We start from the raw sequence: 24,144 nt of genomic DNA, 5'->3' as shown, positions 1-24,144 counted from the left end.
GCAGCAAGCAGCATTAAGGGTGAACAGACTGTGTGTTAGCCTGGGCGTGCCATGCCTTTGGGTGAGTCTTGTGTGTATTGCAGCAAAGTCAGAGCTTTAATCCTGGTTTGCAGGATATACGAGTGCTGTGGGAGGGTGCTCAGCACTGTGCACGCATGTTTGATGAAGAGCCCTTCCTCCTTCCGTGAGAAAGGCTCTCAAAGAGCGCTCAGCTGGCTGGGCCTTGACAATAAATTGAGGGGCTGACCAAGCCAAATGGCTTCTTGAAATGTCATGGAGTGAAATGTGGCCGATACCCTGGAGCTGGGGTGTCTCTGCTGAGTGCTTCTGGTCAGCAACGTGAGCAGTCACCTGTCCCCATTTCCGCTGAGCTCGTCCTGACGAGTCCTTGGCATCAGTTGTTCACTTTAACCACCAACACTGAATTCTGTGCATACAGAGCAGAGAGCAGCAGGGGAGAACATCATCTTTAAGTGTCTTATGGGCGGGGATCACACAGAATAGATGAAGAAGTAAAATCAAATTACGAGGAATGTTCTAGTAATGGGTAGTTGGGGCTTTTCCTTGAGTGCCAGCAGAGCTGTGTGCTGCCAGTCTGGGCCAAGAGGCAGTCTGTGCCTGTGCCCTCCAAGCATTGGGAACAGCAGAGACATCCAGCCCAAAGCAGGCACAGGTTGTCAGGGGTGAAAGCACCTGAAAGTGGTGCGGGTTTATGATGTAAGCAGGTGGCAGGTGCCATGTTTGTGTCTAGGAACAAATGCAAGCCTTGCCTCCTTGTATTTCAGGGTCAAGAAAATGCCTTTGTCAAGGATTTTGTCGGTGCTGCAGAGGTGAGGAAGGAGATGGCTCATTTGTTTATCAACACTAATGAACTAGTTGTGTTTAAAAATAAATTTTTAAAAATACAATTTCAGGAAAAAATTAATCTGTGGAGACTAGGTCCAGTGTCCAGGGAAACATGAAATGTTTTCAGACCTTATTTTTCTCAAAAACTGAAAAGAGATGCTTCTGTGCTGTGTACAAATGCAGAGCTATGTGCCTGAACCAATATGTCAAACTGTCATGTGGGAGATTTGGTGAAAAACATCTTGTCCTAAGGGAATAATTTTAAACACTATATGTAGGTTTGCTGCCTCATAAGGGATCATTACTCAAATCTATTCCCTCTTATGGTAGCTTGGCCTCTGCTTAACGGGCACGGAGTGAACGGAAGCCCATTAACGCGTCCTTTAAGAGCGGTTATCAGATGGTAGAGGGGAAACAGATCTCTGATCAGGGAATATGGTGTTATTGGCCAAATCCTCAGATTCAGCCTGAACAAGATCAGTAGCAATCCAGGGCCTTCACGCTTGGCTGGCCATCGAGGGCGGCGGCGGGGCCGTGCTGTGCCGGGCAGCCGGACCCTGGGCAGCGCGGGCGGCTGAGGCTGTGTCAGAGCGGTGAAGAAGTGTAAGGGATGAGCCCTGGGGCAAGGAGCCATTCTAGGGATCTTCACCTCCTGTTTGTCACTTCAATCTCGAAGGAATGCTGAAATGTGGAGTGGAACCCACTCCCAACCAGACCCCTACCAGACTGTGTCTGTGCTCTTGCTCCTGTGTCTCACTGCTTTCTGTCCTTTTGTTGGTGGTGATTCTGGCAAAAATGAGAAGGATGGCATAAGCAGCACCTGAAGAGCAGCATCAGCTCCTGGTATCTCAGCATAGCATCTGCAGTTGCCTTGGCTACACCAGCCCTCCCTCAATTAGCCTCCTTGCTGACAAGAAGATGCACTCAATGTGTGGTAGCTGTGCAGGTGAACTCGTCTTAAATGGGATTACTTAAAAATTGGGACACCTCTGGGTTTGCACACTGCTCGGGGGGTTGTCACAGTAAAGAGAACAAATTTGTTTTTCATAATGCATAAGAAGATGCTACGGGACAAAAGAGGCTTTATATTGAGCAGCTTAACTGCTCAGGGTCTCATGAAAAAGGGAGAAGGAAGCTGGAGGGGCTGAAGGTGTGTACACATGCTGTCTGCAGAGTAAGGTGAATGCCAGGGTCTAACCTCACTAAAGAAATGTGCTTTTCCTGAGCTGATGTGGAAAAGCAGTCTGTAGTGTGTGTATTGATTTTTTTTTTTGTGGTGCAGAACTCCTGGTTCTCTTCCTGTGTCCCAGCTGCAGGCTCCAACGCTGCTGGCCAGGCTCCTGGGTTAGTCACCACGCTGTCATTAATGCTGTGTAAACAAACAAACAAACAGCAACCTTTTCTTTTTGAAGGCTGTGTGCCTTTGCAAAGTAGAGCAGAACGAAAGAGCAGCTTCCTAAATGTGCAAGGTCAGAGCAGAGGGTCGGGCCTGGAGAGAGGCTGGGGAGCCTGGCTGGACGCTCTCTTCTCGCTGTTTGTCTGGGGCTGAATGGCTGAAATGTGTTTGGCTAGGTAAAGCTTGGTCAGAAGCTCTTACCTAAAAGCAAACTGGCTCTTGAGACCACCACAGCATCACCAACAACAATGGGGAAGGACACCATCACGAGGGAGTGTTTTCCAGACTTCTTTTGGTCTTTGGTCACTTTACCGTTTGAGTTTCATGCCTTTCACGTGAACATGACAATATGATGTTTGATTTCTTACCCCTGCCTTCAGCATTTGCTGTTTCCAAGTGGCACACACTGTTCTTTGCACAGGGTGATTGTGCTTTTGTCGGTCCTGGGTTCTGTGTCATGTCCTTTGGTTTGGAAGGGAAGTCTCCACCCACACCATCTCAAGATCTTGGGTGTGGAGGATGGCCCTTATGAGAAGTGTACTGCTTTTTTTAATAACTCAAATTTCTTGCACTGGTTGCTAATAGAGGCAGTTGTGCAGCTTAAAGATAATTTGTTTGAAAATTCCGTGCTTTCAGTGAGGTACTTCATGACTGACAATGATTTATCTGGAACTTGGCAGCTGTGAGGCAATGATGTGGTGACACCATCTTGCATTACCTGACTAATTTTAACGTGCCGAGTCACGTCCATCTCAGCTACCAGAACTGCTCTGGACCGTGGACATTGTGGCTGGGGAGTGCCAGGACACCGTGGCTGTGAGGGAGGAGGCAAACAGGATGGCTGGTGAAACAGGTCTGCTGGGAGAGTGTTACTGTTCTGCACAAGCATCAGGCAGTATCTCGTGCTTAAGAACATAATTCTTACCAGGTGGATCGGCACAACTTCAGTTTTTTGCTACAAAGGTTTTTTTCCTGGAAAGCATCATACTTTTGTCAAGACAGAAATACTGGAAAAAAGTAAATTGCACTGAAAATTTCCATCCAGATTGGCTTTAAGAATTCTTGTGCCAGTGCAAGCTTTGCTGCGAGCTCTCTTTGTTTTGGATTTGAATACGTCATTTTTTGTGCTTGTTAACGACAGACAGGAGAGCTGGAGCTCCCACAGTGGTGTCCCATGGTGAGCAGTGTCAGTCAGTGTTGGCTTTGCAAGCTGAGGCTCAGTTCCTGCTCACCTCTTGTACTTGAGTTTTCCTCTCAAGCTAAGGAATCTTCTGTGTGGGATTTTGCTTTGATTTCTTTATCAGTAGTTTGCTTATGAATTTTATCCACAGCAAATGGCTTAGAAACAATTTGCTGATTTGCAAACAAATAAGCCTAATTTTTAATTCTCTAATTTCTTGTGGCACATGAACTTGTTCACATAGTCGTTGCTGAGGACCAGCTCTGTTCTAGGTGTTGGGGTGCCTGCACAGCTGGAGCAGGGGAGCTCTGGCTCTGATCCCAGCCTGGGAATGTGCCACCTTTGCCTCGGCTATTGGGGGTCTCCTGCAGCCCTTGTAGAAACACTGCTGGGACCCCTGGGCCCCTTGTGGCAGCAGTTCAGCTGTGGGACTCTTTCCTCTTTCTCTGCAGGAGAGGAAGAGAGCTGCTGTCACAAGGACTAATCTCGAGGCGCTGGCTCTTCCTGTGCCGAGCCCAGCATGTCCTGTGCAGTCAGGGAGACCTAAGAATAAAAACAGTGGGTACTGCATGTCTTGTGAACAAATACAAGTAAGGAAAACATTTCCTGTTCACAGTTTTCTGCACAATCCCATCTGAGTTTTGAATATTTTATAAATAAAAAATGTCTTAGGTATACTTGCATTCTGGACAGTAACTTAAATTGAACACCTGGTCAAATAGCAGTTATTCAGGGAGTTTGGGGTTTTTGCCCTGTGATTTTCCCAAAGCTGTAGGGCTCAGGGGTGACAAGAAAAAAGAATAAAAGCTCCACATGCTGGGAAGGGATCTGTGCCAACACCTCGTTGCCTGCCAGAACTTCAGGTATTGTCCAGCAGCCTCCGCTCTGTGCTTCTGCTCAGCCCCTCAGTGCTGCCTGTTCATCAAAACTGACTAAAACCACCCAACCCCAGCTGCAGGGAGCTGGAATCCGTTTGGGTGTAGATCGTGTGAGCACCTTTGCCCTGCTGCTGCTGGATGCTCCACTGGAGCAGCACAGGATGGTGCCTGGAGAAAAGCAAGAGCAGGGCCCATCTCTGAGGTGTGCAGTGGAACTCTCTGTGGATTTTGCACTTTGCAGCACTGACACAGGGCTGAGCAGGCAGCAGTGCTGCTCTGGAGCCTGGTTCCTTCTCCCAGCATTTATGGCATCTTGTCCTCAGATTCTTGGTAGTTCCTGTGTGATGTTATACTGTTTTTGATATGAGCATCTCTGACATCCTGTGATAATCAAGCATTGATAGCCTTTTCCAGTTTAAACCAGGGACTTCCAGGCTAGTTTAGCATAATTTTTTAACATCATTGTGATTGTGTAACAAGCTGTTCAGTTCTGGTTTTGTTTCTGGTATAGCAGGAGGTTCAGTGAAAGTAATATGAGTTGCCCCATGAAGTGTGGTATCCCTACACTGCTTAGCTCTGTGGAATAGGAGAAAGGTGATGGGAGGGGAAGTCCTGAGATGTTAAAATATTTACAGCTGTTTTTTGGCATCTTTGTCATGTTCTACCCATTTTAGCTACTCTTCACATTAACTGTAAAAGCTGGAGGAAAAAGGCCTGTGGACATTGTTTAGGATGTTTCAAATAAAGTCTTACATTTCTGTGGTTAACAGAAACTAATGATAGCTAAAGATCATACCAAGTCCTAAAATGAACGAAATTTTAAGAAAAATGTTATCACGGTGCTCCATTAAAAGAGGGGAAGAGGGAGACCAATGCTGGGACTGACCACGAGGGCACGGAGCGTTCGGGGCTGGCTTCCTGCTTGGTGGTGTCTCAGCATCCGTTTCCAGCAGCAGAGGGTGTGCGGGGAAGGAAAGTTCCCGATTGTGCTGCGGTCTAGGACACACTCATCGGTCCCAGGTCCATCCCTGGCATTCAGACACGTTGCTGGTTTCTCTCAGGTGGTGTTCTTCTGGCCTGGTGAACAACCAGCCACGGGAGCTCGGGCTGGGGAGGGGGAGCCATACCTTTGGTGGTGACTCGGTGGTGGTGGCACGGCATCCTCCAAGCCGGAGATGCAGGAGAGGGGCGTGGGGAGAGGGTGTGGCAACACCACTGGCAGGCTGTGAGTTGATGGGGTTGCTGTCACGGGTCTCCTAACCTCTCTCTGTGAACCCTTTCCAGCCCACGACCTTCCCCCGAGCAAGCCCTCGGCGGCGGCGGCGCAGACGGGCACCCACCTGCAGTGCCTCTCGGTCCACTGCACGGACGACGTGGGCGAGGCGAAGGGCCGGACTGCGGTGCCGACGTGGAGGTCCCTGCACTCGGACATCTCCAACAGATTCGGGACTTTTGTGGCTGCCCTGACTTGAACAAAAGAAATTATTATTTTTTTTCTTTTTTTAATTTCAAAGGGCCGCTACTGCTAGGTGGACTATTTTTCTAGGTTGGTACCTGCTTAGTGGCATATGGACTGGAAAGGGTTAATTTAAAGTAAACCTCAACTTTTTTTTAATCTTCTGCCACAGTATGTTACCAGTGTTAACCCTTCTGCAGTTAGCACACTTTTGCTTAAGATTTTCCTGCTAGACCACTTTTTCCCATTATTCTGTAACCTTGGCATACATTTATAGATGAGGCCTTTTCCTTTTTCATCTCAGTGTGTGTCCAAGTCACGTATGTCATAATAAGACAAAGATTCTCCTCTTCCTCCTCCCCCTCCTTTTCTTCCTCATTTGCTTTGTTTTTCTTTTTCTTTTTTTTTTTTTTTTTTGTTTCGTTTTGTTTTGCTTTGTTCAGTGCTTATTAGGATGGTGATCCTGAGAAGCAGCAGTTCAGGAATAAACACCAGTGAAAGCGAAATGGTCAGCATTAAATCATACGTTATAGTGACACCCAGCTTTTGCCAGTCTCATGCAAACCAAGCAGTTGATGCTCTGTTGAATGTTCAGGCATGGACCTGCCCTTTCCTGAGAGAATGAGGCTCTGCTTTCAGCCTCATTTTGCTCTGTGCCTCCTGGTGAGGCCAGGATGCTCTTCCTCTGTGTACCTGGGCGTAGCCCTGGGATGGAGCTCTGTCATGAATGGGCTGGTTCAGGCACAGCAGGGAGGGTATGGAGAGGTTTTTTTGAATAAGTTTAATAATCATTATCTCCTCCTCCAAAGGCCCAGGCTCCTTCTTGCTTGCCTGGGCCCAGTGGTGCTCCTGCAGTTCCCACTTTATCAATAGTGGAGAATAAAATCCCCTGCACCCTGCCCATTTTTTGCCCATTTTAAACTGTAGAAAGATGCTGTTGATTGGCAGCAGGTCCAGTGTCCCCTGCACTCGCCTGGAGGTGCCCCAGCCCCTGCCACAACAGGTCCCATGTCTCAGTGCAGTGGCAGGGGTCAGGGATGGCCCAGGTTGGAAGATGCAGGGGGCTGTGGGCCCAGGGGTGGCATTTCCTAATCTGCCAGGGCAGGGAGACCTGGTGTGAGAATCCCCCACACTCATTCAAGGCCCCGTTTCTGCCACGCACTGAAGAGCAGCGTTGCTGGATGCACAGAATAAAAGGAAAGCCATACTTTCCTGCTCGGGCTAGATAATGCTCATTTGAGACGAAAGTTGGAAGCAAACCAGATAAACCCACGACTGACACGATGGGCTGATTCTCCAGTGGTTTTACGTCACACTGTCCATTATTTGTGTGTCCCTGTGCCCAGGAGTGGCCCCGTCCTGCCCCCGCGCCTGCAGCTCACCTCCCACAGCTCCTGGAGCTCAGGAACAGCACTAGAGGGTTTGGTTTTGGTTGTGAAATAAAGGTTGGCCTCTCTAGGGTTATTTATTCATGATTTCACAAATGTGTCCCTGCTGAAGGGACAGAGTTGAAGACTGCTTTATATTTTATCTTTGATGATTGTGCTGGGTCTTTAATTAATTTTGACGTAATATTCTTGGTAGACACCAACGGAGAGGAAATTCTGCCTAAAAAGCCAAGGGTGGTCTGGAATCCTCACTCTCAGTCATATGTGGCTTCAGAGAGACTCACAGTGTTTGGAAATGTGATTTGAATGTGCTCTTATTAACCATGCATGGATTGATTTATGGGTCTGGTCAATGAATTGACTTTGGATAAATTTGGATAGTTTTTAATCTTGGTTTTCAATATTATTTTACTTTGTATTAAAGCTGGAGCTTCCACAAGGATGAGGATTTTTGCCCATCCTGGAGCAAACTGGCTGTGGAACTGCCTCACACCCACTTGGTTTGGATCAAAAAGCTGGGATGGTCTGTACCTCTGTCGGGGTGTGCAACCAGGAGTGCAGAGCTCCTCCTGCACCTGCAATAAAATGTCACCATCCCCAGTAAAGCATCTCCTAGTAATCACTGTCAGCCCCCTTCCAGAAGATGCCTCTTTGCCTGTGATTCCTCAAGTCCTGGCTTACCTAAGTGTATGTTTGATTTTAAATCCTGTCAGCAGAGCACGTGTGCTGCTGTGGGGGGCTCAGTCTGCAGCAGGGGGCCCTGGGGTGACACCAGTCACTGCATTCCATCACTTACAGCTGAAAATTTTGGCCAGGTTCATGGTTTGGTGACATTTCTGCTCAGAGTGCAGTCCCTTGCCTTGTGCTTTGTTTTTAGTTTTTCCTGCTGCACTGAAGAGAACAGGTTTTTCAGGCTTCCTGAGGTCAGGGATGCACACCCTGTGCCACGGGAAGGAACCTGTCAGGGAACACCGAGTTCAGATGCTTTTAAAGAGAAATCCCTGTTTGAGTGGAGCTGTGGTGGCTTGGTCTCACCACCCGGTTCTGCTGGCTCATCTCAGCAGCTTGTGCTTCTCTCCTGGAGTGTTGTTCTCATCCACTTGGAACTTGCTTTCTGGAAATGCAGAGCGTAAGCAATTCCTTTAAAATCAGTGGAATCCTATGAGGTGAGGAGGTGTCCTGAGGCCAGGGGCTGTGTCTCCAGGTGCTGAGCTATGCAGCGTGGAGCCGTGGGTGTTGTGGCACTTGGCCACCTCTGGCTCTGCTCGGGGCAGTGGATGCAGTGCAGGGTTGGGGCTGTCAGAGTGAGGAGTTGAGGCAGTGGCTGGCTGCATGCTGGGCTCACTGGCCATGGAGTTTAACTGAATCTTATGGTCACACACAGTCCTCTTGCTGACCTCCTGTCTGTTTGATATTGATTGAATGAGCTCTGCTTGAGGCAGCTGTTAGCCAGGACCAACCAAACCTGCGCTTTTAGGGTTTTGTTGCTTTTTTGCCAAAGATCAGAACAGAAGCTCTCTACATTCTGACCAGGACAGGCATCATGTTCTGCTCATCACCTGGGGATGTTGTACTGACAGCATATACAGAAGGCTCAAGCTTTGTCACAATGCTGGTGGCACCTGCAGTAATTTCATTGTACCCATTTTCTCCATTGATTTCACACTGAATGCACTGATCAGTTTTTTTTAACACATATAAAGTGTCAGCATGGCCTGACATGGTAAGAATGGAAATTATGTCATTTTCTGAATAATAATATTCCAACTGAAACATGTTTGGGAGCTGTAGGTAAAAGCCAGTTGTGGAAGAGGTAAGTTGCAATCTTGTGGAGAGGGAAACTGAGGCACAGACAGCAGCGGGAGACTGAGGGAGCAGTGGCAGGGCTGAGCTGCACTGGGATCTGACCTCTGCTTGCTGCAGAGCCCCATGCCCAAGGATCACATCCTTCAGCGGCCGAGTTGGGTCAATAGGGGGAGAATTTTATCAGATACGTGTTCCCCAAATGCCTGGGAGAAACCCCCCGCCTGTGTGTCCTCCATGGCTTCCAGATGGGGGGCAGCTGGACAAGAAGCCAAAGAGCGGTGGGACGATGCACAATCTGCTTTGGATTGTGAACAACAGCTACAATGTGGCTTTGCCTTTTGCCGTGGGGATTCTCCCTGGCCCGCCTGGCGCCGGAGGCTCCCACGCAGCCTCGGGGCTGGGTCGGGGGAGCCAGGACGTCCCCCACCTCCTGGCCCTGTGCCCTGGCTCCCTCTGTGTTCCCTAAAACAAACCCTGTGCTTAGTCTGCAAGTTGCGGTGTTGTAGCAGACTGAGCAAAGTTTCCCTTGCATTTCAGTTGGGAGGAGTGATCAAATACCTCTTTGCCAAAAAAGGACAGAATAGGCCTCATTTATTAAATAGTTTTGCAAATTTTCTCCAGATCACATTCTCTTGGGGTTACTTGCTCTCTGCTGTTTGAGCATCAGTAAGGGGCTTTTAGGTTTGTTACTTAGCTAAGGTTTTCACAGTGTCTGAGGGTGGAAGGGGATGAGCACCAGAATTCTGTCACCTGGATCACCTGGGGATTTGCGCAGGTCCTGTGGTCTCCATGGTCACTCTGGGGCTGGCTGGCCCTTGGGAACCTGGGATTGGGACTGGATTTCCAGGCACCACCAGTAAGGCAAAAAGTTCCAGTTTTGGGAGGTGGAAGGGATGAGGTGAGCAGCAATGGCACTGGGTGGGTGGGGGGGACAACAAATCAAACTGGTACATTTGACTTATTTTTGTTAAGCTGCAGTGTAAGGTTTTGTCAGCTACTGGATTCACAGCTGTTCAAGGGATGGTGTGTAAGAGCATAACCCATTTTTATAGAATTGTTTCTTCTTTAATGCTTAAGGCTAATGGAGGAAATAGTCTAATTTTGTCTTAGAAATTCTCTATTAAAATTGTTGCTTTGAGTCCATCCGCTCATAGGTTCTGACTGATGAAACTGCAGGTTCTGATTTCCGGCAGTTATAACTTTATCACTATTCACTACCCAAGAATATTACAGCTTTAAAACAGCCTTAAGCAAAAGGATATTATTTCTTTGTACTAAATTTGGTTCATGGAAAAGAAAAAAAAAGAAACCTCAAAACACTGGTAATCCGTACTGCATTAGCAAACTCTTCTGAAAAATGTTATTGCACATGTAAAATATGAAAACTTGACTCTGCTGTGTGTTAGGCAATCCTGTAATCTTTTTTTTTTCTTTTTTTTTTTCTTTTTTTTTTTTTTTAATTCTTGTTAAATTCATTTCCTAAATGCTTGGTTGGAAGACTGTGACGATAGCTCATGAAATTGAGTGTTATTTTTCTTTCTTTTTTTTAAATATGTAAAGTGCAGTCTTCTGTATTCCTGCATATTGTACATATCTGTATATGTTTTACTGAGCAACTAAATAACAATAAATATGATGTTAATGGTGGCTACTCTATATTTCATACCAGGTTTGTTGATTTTTTTTAGTAAGTCCTTTTTCCCAGGGATGTGAAGAAGTGAATGGATACTGTTCATATTCAGGTAAGGCCTGGACCTTATGATGGGTACAAATTTGCCCATGATCTGGGCATGTGTGGCTCCCTGGGGCTCCCGGGAGGTTTGGGGTACACTTTGCTTTGCTGATTCCTCTCTGCCATCAGTGGCGTCCCTCTGCCCAGCAGAACTGGTGGGGTTTCAATTTTACTTATTTTTGATCCTGAGGGAGGAAGAAACGCAGTGTTCATTGCAGCTGTGCAGTCCCTGCTCTGCAGGGAAGCCCATGGAAAATTAAGACCTTTCTCTCTGCCCAGTTCCCCCATGAGACTGAGGACTGGTTGGGCAGCAAAAGCTTCTGGTGTTGCTCATTCCCACGGTGACCACCCCCAGCCTGTCCTCAGAGGCACTGCAGGATGGAGGCCCTGCCTGTGCACTGAGGTGGTTGGTACCCTCTTTGCTGCTGGGTGGTGGAGATGTCTGTGCAGCTCTGCCCAGATGCTGCCATGGGATCTTGGGGCTGTCCTGTTCTCTGTGTGCCCTCTCTCTGTGTCTTTCTTTCTCCTTGGTCACTGGAGCTTGTCCAGAGGGGCCAGACCATGCCTGGAGCTGTTGGGAAGTGGGAGCAGCCCCCAGGGTAGCTCCCCAAGCCCCCAGCCCTGCACAGCACTGCTCCTGCTTTGTCCTAGTTATTCAGTAAAACTGCCCACGAGCTCTGTTAATGGTTGGATTCACACGGCTCCTCCAGCACACGAGGCCATTTCTTGGCTCCCAGCTCTCCCACTGTGCAAAGGCTCCTTTGCTTCTGCCAGCAGCTGGAGCAGCCCCTCCTGCTCCAGCAATGCTCCGCCCCAAGCTCCTGCTTCCAAAAAGGCAGCAGGAGCTCACTGTTCACTGCACATCACATTAACAGATGAAAATCAACTCACTGGTCTTTGATTTCTGCTCTTGACACTGGCTTTACTTGTCACCTGGTAATGTCACCTCTGCTGATGCTGGCATGGTGCCTGCCTATCTCAAACACTCGCCTTCATCCCAGGGCACTGTGCTCAGAGGCTCACCTGGTCTGTGTCAGAGTTAAGCATGGATTATAGTTTATTAAGTAAAGAAAAGCAAGTGGTTGGTCCTGGGGCTTTTACAGTTCTTGCTCTCCTAATCGTTTCCTGTGGCCTGTGACTGTGCTGAGAGTTGAAATCTGTCTGTAGCTGCATCTCTTTCTTTGCCCAAGCCATTTAACTGATTTAATTATGTCCTTTGAGTTACTTTCTGCATGAGGCTTTGGAATTCCTGTCACGGAGGAGACTCTGTAAATATGTATTGTATGTTCAGCAGTCAGGAATCCATCGGCAGCGCAGCTGGATCCCGTGTGCTGAGATCTGCTCAGCCCCTCCGTGGCCACCACGATGCCATGTGGCTGCTGGGCAGCTCTGCCCCTGCAGCGCCAGCCAACATTCCTGCAGTGCTGTTTGGGGGCTCCTGTGTGTGACTCCAGAGTTGTTTAAACCCCTTTTCCCCCACAGTTTGGGTAAGCTGCTTGCAGATTGCTGCTGGTGCTATGAGAGTATGACAGAAGGCATCTCTCTCCATAAAAACCAAGGTAAATAAACACAGGAATGAAAGTTTGAGTCAATGGCATCCTTTTGGCTGAGAAAGTTGTTAGAAAATAGAATCCCATTATAATGGGTTTCTTTTAAAATCGAGTATTTCTGGAAGTCCCTAGGTCATATGCCTGAAGTGGTTCCTCTCCTGCCTGGGAGACAATTTGTAGCTCCCCCAGCAGTTTAGCATTATAGCCAATAACATCACATATATTTTGCTTGTAAAATGTTTAAAAACTCTCTGCTCAGGTGAGCTCTGTAAGGCTGTGCCTAGAGGGCAGAGGAGTGGATGGGGGTGATGTCTCTTCTAAGCTCTCCTTTCTGAGATGTTGGCAGAGCTCATTAATGACAGTGCAGGAAGTGGAGGTGATAAGACCTGAAGAAAATCATGAAGGTCATCTTTGGTTCATTAGAGCAGGGTTGTGCCCTGTTTTCTAATGCTCAGAGCTCTGACCAGCACAACCAAAATGGACAGAGTAGTGGGAGGCCTTAACCTTTTAGTGAAAAATAATCAAAGCAACCAACCAAACATCCCTTTATTCCAGCTGTGGAGTGGGGATGATGTTCGAGATGGTGGAAGGGGATCCACGGCTGCCTATTTCCAGCACTGGCAGGTAGCAGTGGGTTTGGGCCCTTGCCAAGCCTGGGTGGGAGGTGCCAGGGGTGCTCTGACAGGACCTTGGGGGTCCCTGGTCTTGGATCAGCATGTGGTGGGATATGGGAGGTGGGATCTGTGGCTCCTTTGCGTTCTCACTTGGCCATGGACACGTGTCACCATGTCACCATTGCTGAACCCTATTATTTCCTTTTAGATCGTGCTTGTGTCACACCTGTGAAACAAGGAACAGAGGAGGAGCCCTGGTGAATGGTTGCTGTGTCCTCTTAGGGGTTTCTGTTAGCAGTCCACAGACAAAGGAGCTGTTGGAATGTCACCCCAAGTGTGATATTGAGACACTCATTTCAGCCTCTACCTCGAAGGAGGCTGAGAAGTTTGATGTTATGAGGGCTCATGCTCTGCCAAAACATCCTCCTGCTTTGGGGTTAACTGATGGAGAATATTCAGGGCTGAGCTTCAGGAGGTGGGAACTTTTCTCAATTTCCTTTTATCCTCTGCAAAATGCCCCTGTCTCCCTTCCCCCTTTCTTCCCCCCACCCCCTTTTCTCTTTATAAAGCTGGAATTCTTCCAGACCCTGCTCTGGGCTTGCAAGAAAACTTTACTGTGTAAATTTGCTCTTTGTGTTGGGAGTCCTTTGTTTAAACAGCATTGTGAGCTTGCTGGGGAGGGTTGGAAAGAGGGGGAGCTGGGAGGAAGAATTTGAAAAGCCCTGACCCCTGATGAATAAAATCCAGCACATTAACACATTCTTCAATAAATTCATGATTGCAGATAAGGTGGGAGTCCCCAGGGCCGGGCTTTTCATTAACCCCCTGCTGACTAACCCAAACAGACGGAGTGTTTTGTCAGCGCTAGGACAAGCAGAGCCCTTTTGTGGTGGAGGGGCCGGGTGAGCATGGGGAGCGCTCCTCCAGGAAGCCAGGTTACAAAATGGGACTCTATTTCAGAACAAACTCCTTTTGGTTAGTTTGATGAGATTACAGAAAGGAAAAGGCTTTAACAAGGGGCTTATTGAAGCTAAGTAACTGTTCTGAATACAGTGAGGACCAGGGCAGAAAACATATGATTCCCAAGTAAACAGGCGCCTCGACAGTATGGCCGAAAACAACAAAGCTGGACATGGTCTGCGTGGTGCTCCCGAGGCATGAGGGAATCCTTGGAGCCATGAACCTGTGTGGGAGCCCTGCAATAACCTGTGCACAGCACCCAGCTCAGCAGGGCATTGCTGGCCAGGGCTGCCCTGCACCATGCACTGAGTGCTGGGCTGGAGAGTGGCCTTGGAGAGACACGAGCACCATGTCCGCAGTGTGAGGTGTGCCTTGTCCAAGGTTTCAGCCTCTGAAACCTTATTTGTTCCTCTGGTGGAAAGCCTGCTCCAGGAAATAGTTTGCTTTTGTGGAAACCTAGCCCCAGAATGCTTCCCTCCCACATTAGGGAGGTCTTCTGGATTGTTTATTAGAATACCTGCATTTTTGAATGATCTGAATTCTTTGCCTTGTGTTCCCAAGTCTTGGTCAGCCAAGCAACTCAGAGTATCACTCAGCCCAAAGAAAAGTATTTTGGGATGAAACGCAGAAAAATAGTGTGTTTGTCCCAAGTTCCTGCTGCCTGCTGGTGATGAAACTGTGCTTTTCCTATTCTGCCCACCCTCTTAGGAGGTAACAACTTGTGGTGGACTCCAAGCTTTTCACAGAGCAGCTCGTGCCCAGTTGAAGTGAATCCTGTCCTTTGGGAGTAAACTCCTGCACTGGACACTGCACACGTACACCCAGAACCAGGTGGGCCGTGCACACCCCTCCTGCAGACCTGCACATCCCACAGAAAGCACACGAGAGCTGCAGTGCTGGGGCTGGGGGCTGCATCAGCCCTGCCAGCTCCCTCCTGAACTCTGCAGGCCCAGCCTTCTTCCAGTGCTGTGTTTTCAGTGTGCACTTTCATTTACCTGCAAGATACGATTTGCAATTATTTCCCATCGCTGCTAACAGAAGCTTTTTGCTAATTTCCATGGAAAATAATTCCTCTCTTTTAGGGGAACTGAAGTGTTCCAGCTGACTGCTCCTGCCCCATCAGCATTGCGTCTCCTCTCCTAAATGCAAGGGTAGGTGCTGGGTTTGATGCCTCAGAACGTGACTGGTGCAGCCTCCACTCTGTGCTGAGCTCCTGGCCTGGTCTGCCAGCAGTTCTGTGGTGATATTGGGAAGTGGTTGACAATTTAAGCCTGCAATCCCTTGTAAACAAACACTGTGTCTGTCATGGCCTTCTCTCCCAGCAGCAAACATGGCAGGGTCTCCTTTGCAGTCTGTGTGAAACTATTTACATTTCCAATGGAATAATAGTTAATAAAGATAGGGAGAGAAATATTGTATTTGTATTAAAATCGAATTATCTCAATTCATGGGCCCTCAATGTCCCTTATTCTTGATGCAGTGAGATTAAACATTGTCAGTTTCCCTAATTAATGGCCCACACCTTCATCTCCGAGAAATCTCTGTGTCTGGCTCAATGCTGTTCGTGGGTTTTGGCCTGAAATAACCCCAGTGTAATAACTCTAACCCCTAACCCATGTGCAAACAACCTCCAAAACATGCTGGCCTTATAAGCCTGATACTTCTTATCAAGGCTCTTGCTTAGGAGCCCAGGTGAAGGCAGCCCTGTGTGTGAGAGTTTACTGCTGCATTAATGCAATTCCTTATTTTACTGTCGCTTCATCTCATTGACAAGAAGTATCTGGAAGAGAAAAACCTCGTAGTTTGGGTACATCCAAATGACGGGTTCAGGCTCTGGCCATGGGTTTCTGTGGCCTGTCTGCCTTGTGCCAGGCTGAAGAGCATTTCCCTCTGAATGTCCCTCCTCAAAGCCCTCTGTCCCCTCACTGCTGGCAGAGCAAAGGCAGCAGTTTAATGGTTTGAACACATGGCTCTGCTGGGCTGGCATGTTCAACTGGAAGGAGCAGTCACAGCTCCTTCCCATGGAAAATCCATCTGTTCCCCTGCATTCCCTGGTGTGTGGGGTCTCGCTGCTGGGGCAGGGGGGACAGTGCAGTGGGTATTATTTGCCATGCACCCTGCTCAGCTGAGTGACGCTGTGCATGCTGGAGGTGGTGAAGAGGGGGTGCTCAGGCACTCTCCCTCCCCTTCCTCTCCCTTCATTCACTATCTGAGATTTTGCTTTGCAAGAAAAGGCTGGTTTTTACGTTGGGGCTGTTATTTATTCCCCTCAGCTGTGCTCATGCTTGCAGAGGGCTGCAGAGCCCCTTGGAAGAGCTCCACGGGCTCCACGGAGAGCCAGGGCTGGGCTTGGCAAATGGGGGCTGCAGAAGGGGTTTGTTCAGGGTGGAGGTCTGGGGATTAATCTGAAGACAAGGTTTTGTGTTTCTTTTCCCCTGGAATAATTTAAATTTGGCTCTTTCCAGGCACTGGAAACCCTCCAGCAAAACTTGAAGGGATGGTTGTGGGGCAGAGGGAGTGTGCTCACTGTGCCCCAGCCAGGCCCAGGACTCCCAGTCCCACAGACACCCAGGAGTGGGGTTTTGTGAGTAGTGGCCATGCTTGGCTGAGGTGTCACCATCCCGGCAGGATTTCTGTTTCAGGTCGGCCTCCCTCGAGCACTGGTACCGTGCCCATGCTGTGGGCTGGGATGTTTTCTCTCCATCCTGGGCAGGCTGTCGTTGGACAGTCATTAGCTGATCACAGCTGGCCCATTGCTGGCCTGGTTGGATGGGGGGACAGCCTGGATGCTGCATCCCGGCGTGCTGCTCTGCCCGCTGTGGCTGCACATCTGCTGTCCGTGCAGCTGGGGCACCTCGGCAGTGACACACGGCCGAGGGAATGGCACAGGTAGCTCCCAGCCTGAAAACAAAGGCATTTCATCTTAATTTGAGCTGTTAAGAAGTATCTCTTTTCCTGTGATTTATGGAGCAGGATCAGGCTGGGAGGCCCAGGTGGGTCCTGCACAGCCCACGGGGCGTGACCCGGGTCGGGGCCCAGTGGGGCCAGCACAGCCTGTGGTGGGGTTGGCTCAGCCTCGCAGCACTTTGAAGGCTGTTTGTGTTTGATGGGCTGATGCGTGTCAAATGCAATCCAGCTTCCCACTGTCTGCTCTGGCAGCCCCCTGAGGTTGGCCTTTGACAGATAAAGCACCCCCTCCCCGAATTTCTGATTTCACACTGATGCACAAACATTCTTTGGCAATTTGAGCCCATTGTATTAAAGTAGTTAAATTCCTTAAGCATGTGCCTCTGAGATGACAGTGGTGATATTCATTACAGAAGTACCGGGGTGGTGGCAGTGCTGGCTCTCTGGCTCTGCCAGACCTGTAGCAGTGATGGACCCTGAGCCAGTGGGAACCTTCCAGAGGCTGTGGATGAACCAGGGGTCCACGGAGCTGTGGACACTGTGGCACACGCTGACACACAGGACACCCATGCTGTCTGCAGTGCTGCAGCATGCCCATCTCTGCTCTCCCTCGTCCTTCCTGTGCTGGAGCAGCCACACTGGCCACGGGAGCAGGAGCTCTGTGTGTGTGTGTGAATGAGGAAGTGTTAAAACATGAATCTTTCTTCCATTGTGCCCTTGTGCTGGACCTCAGAGAAATCACTCTGCCTGTCCTAATGTCACTGTACTGTGGGACTTGGCTATTGGACCTGGACTGGAAGCCTCTTTTTCCAGCCATGAGTGCCCACTGAGTCCAGGAATAGCCTGGAAATCAGGAGAAAAGGTCTCAGAAAGGGAAGTAGCTTTGGCAAATGCAAGAGTTGAATTGTTCTTTGCTAAGTGGAAAAGCTGGAGGGGGCACCATTGCTGGGATGTGTTACAGTCCTGCCTCTCCTCTGCGAGCCCTCGCCTCAGAAACTGCCCCATGTGATGGAGTCACTTGTGAGTTAAGATTTTGTTTCAAATGTCTTAAGTTATTATTGATGCTTGAAAAGGTTACATCTGCAACTCATTTTCTATGTCATTGACGTTCTTTTCTGACAAATAATTTCAGAAATATGCAGCAAAAAGTTTTGGCCCACAACCACTGCAGCTCACCAAGTGTGCAGACCAAATCTTTACACATTTTGTACAAAAAAGCTTAACTCCTCATGCTCTCTCACAGCTCTGCCTGCACAGCCAGGCACAAGGAGCACACAAAGTGCTTGCTGCTGACCAGACCTTGCTGCTTGTGCAGTGCCCAGGTGGGTGATGAGAGGCACAGTGGGCACAGGGTCTGGGCACAGGAGCTCTGCTCCCTTCCTGCTCTCTGCCATGGGTTGGGCTGTGAAGGGCTGACCATGTCACTCTATAAAGTGCTCAGTGCAGGATGGAAACACAAGGGAAAGAAACTGGTTGTAGTCACGGCCACATCTTCAGTTCCAGAGAAATGCAGATGGGGAAGGGAATACTTGCTGGTGGTGCCAATCCTTTATAGTTCTGTTGATGCCCAGGATTTGATGTGCAGGTGTAATGTGGTCGCAAGACCTGGAAGAGCTTCAGACAACAAACCTGAAAGGGAGAATTCAATCATTTTCCTGGGGCAGTCAGATGCTGTTTGCCACTGCTCCCCACCATGGTGTCAGTGACTGCAGCCAGACATGCTATTCCTGGGCTCACAGGAGCATCCCAGACTGCTCCATGCAGAGGGACAGGCTTCCCAGCTTCCCAACTGCTGTCACGGCATGGTGATAATTTCAGGGACACATGATCCAGATTTTTTGAATGAGAAAGCAGTAAGTGTCCTTGAATTTGTGGTTAATGCCCAGGTGTGTGAAGGTGAAATGCGACACTCACCTCTTAGGAATCATCATCAAAGCCAAGCATCATTCACGTGGTTTGCTTTGGAAGGTGGAACTTGTCTCTTTAGGAAGCACTGCCAATGTCCAGCATAGCACTTGTAACAGACAGGAGCTTTTACAGTGCTGCTCAGACAGAGCTGTGACCTCCTTCTGCTCTCATTAAATGTTAGGCAATTGACACATTCTCTTCTGTTATCTGAATTTCCAGCCTGGCTGAGAAAGGTGCTGCTGCAGCGAGCTGGGTGAGGTTAGATGTCATCTGAGTGTCTCTGCTTGATGTGCCTTTGCAGGCAGAGCTCAGCAGGAACTGTGCTATTGGGATGAAAGCCGCAGCTTAACCTATGGGCGGTTTGAAATAACTTCATTGTGGAGTGGTATCCAGAGTGAAGATGGGACTCCACAGGAACGCTTCCCTTTCCCCAGCTTGCCTTTGTTGTTGCTGCTTTGGTGAATATTAAGAGGGGTTGCTGACCCTTGCAAGCCCTCGACCTTTGTATCTAAAGGCTGGTGGAGAAGAGGCTTCTTCTCAAACTCGCCAAGGCAGTCTTTCCCCAGCGCTCTCCTTTCTTTGCCAGCGTGACCCTATGGAAATGCGAGCTATGGAAATGCACCTTCAGAGCTGCCACCCTGGGAGCAGACTCCTGCACTTCCACCGTGTGTGGCTGACTGCTCTGCTTTGCATCCGTCAGGCAGGGTCGTGTCTTCCCTGGGATGGGAATCTGCAGGTGGTCTGGCTCACATCCTGCAAGACAGACCCGGTTGGTCAGGGTGATAAGAATGATGGAAAAGTGCAGAGGGAACGTGGGAGGCACATGGCTAAAGGGTGCACCTAGGCCTAAGGGAACAGCACAGGCATGGCTGTGCTGGCTCTCGTGGGTGGCTGGTCTGTGCACAGCGTTGCTGCTTTCCATTTGGAATGCAGGACCATGCAGGGACTGTGTCTGAGCTGAACGGTGCCTTCAGGAATGGGGCGGGATCAGAGCTGCACATTTCCCAGAGGGGGACACGTCTTCTATAAAGCCAGACCATCCTGCAAATGGCACGGGAAAGGCAAAGAGCAGTGGAGCAAATCTTTTACCCCTTTGCCCCCCCCGTTCTTGCCACTGATGAAGCAGTGAGGTGTGAGTGTAATGTACCTTGCCATCAGTGGCCGTCAAAATCTCAGATATTTACTGAGGGCCTTTGCCGCGGACTGGGAGCTGGAAGTTCTGGCTTCAAACCCCATGCTTTAGCAGCTAATTGTTTCTTTTTGTTTTATGAGAAGGTGCCTAGTGAAGTAAGACAATAACTTTAAAAACTGGAATCCTTTGGTTAACACAGCTATTTTGAGCCCTCCAAGTCTTTTTCATGGCTCTGAGGAAGCACAACGTAAAGGCAGATTATGACATAACAATACCAGTAACATAACGATAGCAGGCTGTCTCTTTTGTCTGTATTTTGAATGCTTTTCCTAATGACAGTTAATATTTGTCCTTCAGCTATTTTTTTCTTTAAAATTTCTAGCTTACTGTAACTGAGTTCATGTATTTGTATTTTACACTTGTATTTTTTCTATCTTACTTTTCTTCTTGTTCTGCAGTGCTGAGAGTTTCACATTGTACCATCTTCTTTTCATGTGGAATCATGTCTGCAAGTGGAAATGTAGCTCCTGTTCTTGCAGCTCAAGCTGTGAGAGCTCTTTGCAGAGGAAGGCATGTCATGCACAGCCGTTCGCAAGGTCCCTGCCCCATCAGGTCTTGAGATTCTTTGAACTTCTCTCCCTTTGGGGATCTGTGCTATGCTGCCTAAGAACTGTCAGAGGATGTTACTGTTTTCCTCTGGTTGGTGAGGATGTTCCCTAAGATGTGTTCCCATTAATCCAGCTGCATTAGGAAGCGCAGTGCAAGGCTCACACTGCTGAAGTGAATCTGGTCCTGGTACTGGAGCCCCTGTGATGGACAGTAATGAGATGCCAAGTGGATTTGCAATGAAAACCCAACTGGCTGTGCATGCAGGGCAACAGGACAGCGGCTGCTGTCATCTCTCGTTTTGCAAACACTAGCAGCTATGAGGATTTTTTAATGTTTCATGATATTTAAGGAGGTTTTGTTTCTAAAAATCTGGTAAAACATCTCCCAGGCTCTCTCCTGTGCAGTACCTGTCAGCCTTTTGGGACCAGTCAATATTAATTTGAGACCCTTGGGAATTTGTTTGGATGTTATGGTGCTGAACACAGTTTGTATGTCCAGACAGACAGACTCACTGTGTATGTTCTCCTGCGTGGAATCACGGGTGTTTCTGTTGGCCCTGTCTGGCTGCTCAGAGTGTCATTCAGTGGATGCCCATGAGACAGATGTGCTAATGAAGGGGTAGGACTTTTTGAGGAGGAAGTGGTGGAGATGAATACCTCTTCCAGGCTGTTGGAAGAAGGGACAAAAATTATATTCTGTCAGGAACATTCTCATTCTGGTTGCTAGAAGCTTCCTGCTGATCTGTAGCCTGGGTTTATTCCTGGCCTGCTTCTTCCTCTGTGTTCCCATGACAGTTTCCCATCCCTTCAGTTTCCATAAGGCTTTTCTTTCCCAGTAGTTTTCTTTCTCTGTACTGTCAGTGAAGCATCCAAACACACTTATTTTGGAGCCTGAGCAATGCTAGTACCTCTCGTGGGGTTGGCTCTGCAGAGCTTTGTCGGTCCTGGTTGCTTTGCCCCTGTTCTGGTTGGCCTCATTTTCCCTGGGTGAGTGGCATCTGGAGGTTTGCAGGTTTGGTTACTTGCTGCTGTAGGAGATGAGGAAATACTAAAAACAATAATAATGTGAAAATAGTGGAGTGAAATTTCTGTGCAGTCTGGTAAAGGCAGAAGGGATCCTCCATAGGTGTTCTTAGGGTGACGTGCTCTGCCCCTGGTGTGTGAGCACAAGCACTTCCCTGCAGGACTTCTCCAGTCAGCACTCAAGTGTTTTAGAGGAGGGGAATTAATTAAAATGACTTGATAGATTTCTTGCTTGGGTGTAATATGAACTGTATCCTCTGAGTAAGAGGATTTGTGATCTGCTGGTGGGCAGAATTGCCATCTATTTCCCCTTGTTGTTGAAGGTCTAATTGAGCTTTCTGACTGTAAGGAGATCGATGTGCACAAGCTTTGATGGAGCTCATCTCAAAGAACGCCTCTTCCTGCCGGAGCAAACGACATGAAAATGAGTGTCAGGTTTTAGGGCTGAGCTCAGCTCCCGGCAGGAGCAGGTGAGAGCCAGGTTTGCAGCCCTGGTGCTGCATGGAGGGGAGCAGAGCAAGGGTGGTGCTGACTCCAGAGGCCCATCTGCCTGTCCCAGGGGTGCTGCTGCATCCCCAGGGGTCAGAGGGGGATTAAAGTGGGGATTTGCCCAGATGAGGAATGAGGAAACTTCTCCATTTTAAATGAGACTTCTGTACTTTTCTCAACAACTAACTATAACTTCCCTGGTATTCCCAGGCTACCTTCCTGCACCATGTGCTTATAACCATGTTTTCTGTGGTATTTTTCTCAATGAGATAATGTAAAATGCTGCTGCTACCTCAGGTTAGCTTTGTGCTTGTGGGAAGATCATTAAGTCCAAGCTATAACCACAGCTAAAAAATATATTGCTCCTTAGACCTTTGGTTCATTGCTCTCCACAAAAAAAAAAAAATGACAACATGCAGATCATCTTCCAGGAAGACTTACATCAGGGGAGTGCAGTGCTGAGGTGCAGCCCTCCTCTCTGTTGGGGGGAAAGAGCCCACTCAGATATTGCATTTTTAATTCTGGTCATTTCTTTGTAATTTGCAGAGTAGGGGCATGATCAATAGAGTCACTTTGTAAATTGGTGATAGGAAACATAATTAACAGTGTTAAGGATTTAGCTAACAGTGTTGGTTAGGAATCCTAAATGACCTAATTTGTGACATGGCTTGTGGCTGGGGATTTGGCTGACATAATCAGGTGTCAAGCAAGACACCTGTCACTCGTTCATGGGTGGGAATATGGATTAATCTGAAAAAAAGCAAACACCGGTGGAGGGTGTGTGAGCTGCTGGTGGTATGGGGAGGGGCTCTGAGGCATGAGTCACTTTCAGAGCCTTCAGGTTAAAAACCTGCGTGGCAGAAGGTGGAGTGTGGGGGTATTTTGTGCAAAGTGTTGATGGTTTATTGATGTGATGATGATCCTTGGCAACAAGTTGCATGTTGAGGCCTGAGGTCTGCCAGGAAGGTGGGTAAGGAAGGTCTCAGGTGGCACTGGGGCGAGGTGGAGGGCTGTGAAGATGTGCTGGGAGGGCAGTTTGTTTTCCCTGTTGCAGCAGGGAGCAGAGCCACTGCCTGATGTGGGTTTGGGGATGGCAGCACATGTACAGCTCTCCTGCACTGCCCCTGCCTGACACTTGTGTCAGACAGCCGTGGGCAAGCCCTGAGCTTCTGGAAAGCCTTCAGGAGACATCCTGCATGGAGCACTGTGCAGCCCACAGCTGAGGAGAGCCAGCTGCCCAGCATGGCTGGACCTGCAGAATGTCTGCAGTTGGTGTCCCCGTTGTATGGCAAGCCACTGAATCTGCATTTTCACACGTGTGAAAGCAGAGCAAGGGGGGACCCTTCTGCATCTCTAGGCTGGGAGTGTTTGAGCTCCCCATGCCTGCCATGGGGCTGATGTTCTGGAGGATTCCTTGGCCCCTAGAGCGCTGTGGGGGCTGGCTGGGTGCTGTGCTCAGAGCAGGGCTGGTGTTGGGTTTTTTTTGGTCAGTTTTTCCCTGGGTGTGCTGCGTGTCTGTGGTGAGAGCAGGGATGGCCAGAGCTGGCTAGCTCTGTGGCCATGTGAGCCTGGGGGAGGCCTTTCCTTGCGTGGGGCTGATGGCTGGGACAGAAGGTGCTGCTTTGGGCCTGCCGGTGACACAGGCTGGGACTGGCCGTGCTGGACCTCCCTGCCCACCCTGCCTGCTCGGGCAGAGGCTCAGTGCCCGGCCCCGTGGCTATCTGCTGTCATGGCCACAGTTTTATTGGTGCTGCAGCTCGGCTGTGGCCCCTCTGTGGAGGGGCTGTGCCCATCTCGCCCATTCTTTGGAGGCACGGTGGGGGATGGCACTGGTTGCTTCCATGCTGCTGCCTGCTGGGCCTGGATGTGACATTTGGCTGGTGCTGCCAGGCCACCAGGACTGTGGAGCTCTTTCTCTGCAGCTTGTTCTCCTGGGGCACAAATTGCATCTCTTAAAGCACTTAATAAACTAACAATGGCTTGAAAGGAGGCAGTGAACAGAGTGACATCCCTGGGAGGCAGTGAAGAGCTGGAGGAGGAGAACCTGTGAGGAGGGTGGGCACAGAGCTGCTCTCAGGAAGGTGCTGGCTGCTCCTCTGGTGAGAACTCCAGAGCCCTGTGACCTCACCAAACTGATGGAGTGTGGTGCCAGTGTTGTTCAGGATCCCACTGTACATCGGGAAGCAGAACCTGAGCCTGAGATTTAATTCTGTGCTGCAGAGGGAGGGAATGTACTCAAGCTCTTCCTTGGACTGATGTGGGATGGGCACT

General features: G+C 49.1%; 1 protein-coding gene across 2 annotated transcripts in view; it reads left to right on the top strand.

The window, feature by feature from the left end:
* The window catches only part of MN1 (MN1 proto-oncogene, transcriptional regulator), an 82,554-nt gene that overhangs the window by 24,019 nt on the left and 34,391 nt on the right, over nt 1–24,144 (top strand). Inside the window, exon 2 of one of the 2 annotated variants that reach the window (XM_053993873.1) lies at nt 5,585–10,606. The exons of the other annotated variant lie outside the window; for it this stretch is intronic. Coding sequence (XP_053849848.1) covers nt 5,585–5,772 — 188 coding nt within the window. The 3' untranslated portion in view covers nt 5,773–10,606. Of the gene's footprint in view, nt 1–5,584; nt 10,607–24,144 lie in introns of those variants that run through there. 2 annotated transcript variants of the gene reach the window in all.

This window comes from Vidua macroura, chromosome 18 (genome assembly GCF_024509145.1).
Source record: "Vidua macroura isolate BioBank_ID:100142 chromosome 18, ASM2450914v1, whole genome shotgun sequence".
Classification (NCBI taxonomy): Eukaryota; Metazoa; Chordata; class Aves; order Passeriformes; family Viduidae; genus Vidua; species Vidua macroura.
Note: the sequence above shows the minus strand (reverse complement) of the source record. Positions and strands in the feature narration are given on the sequence as shown.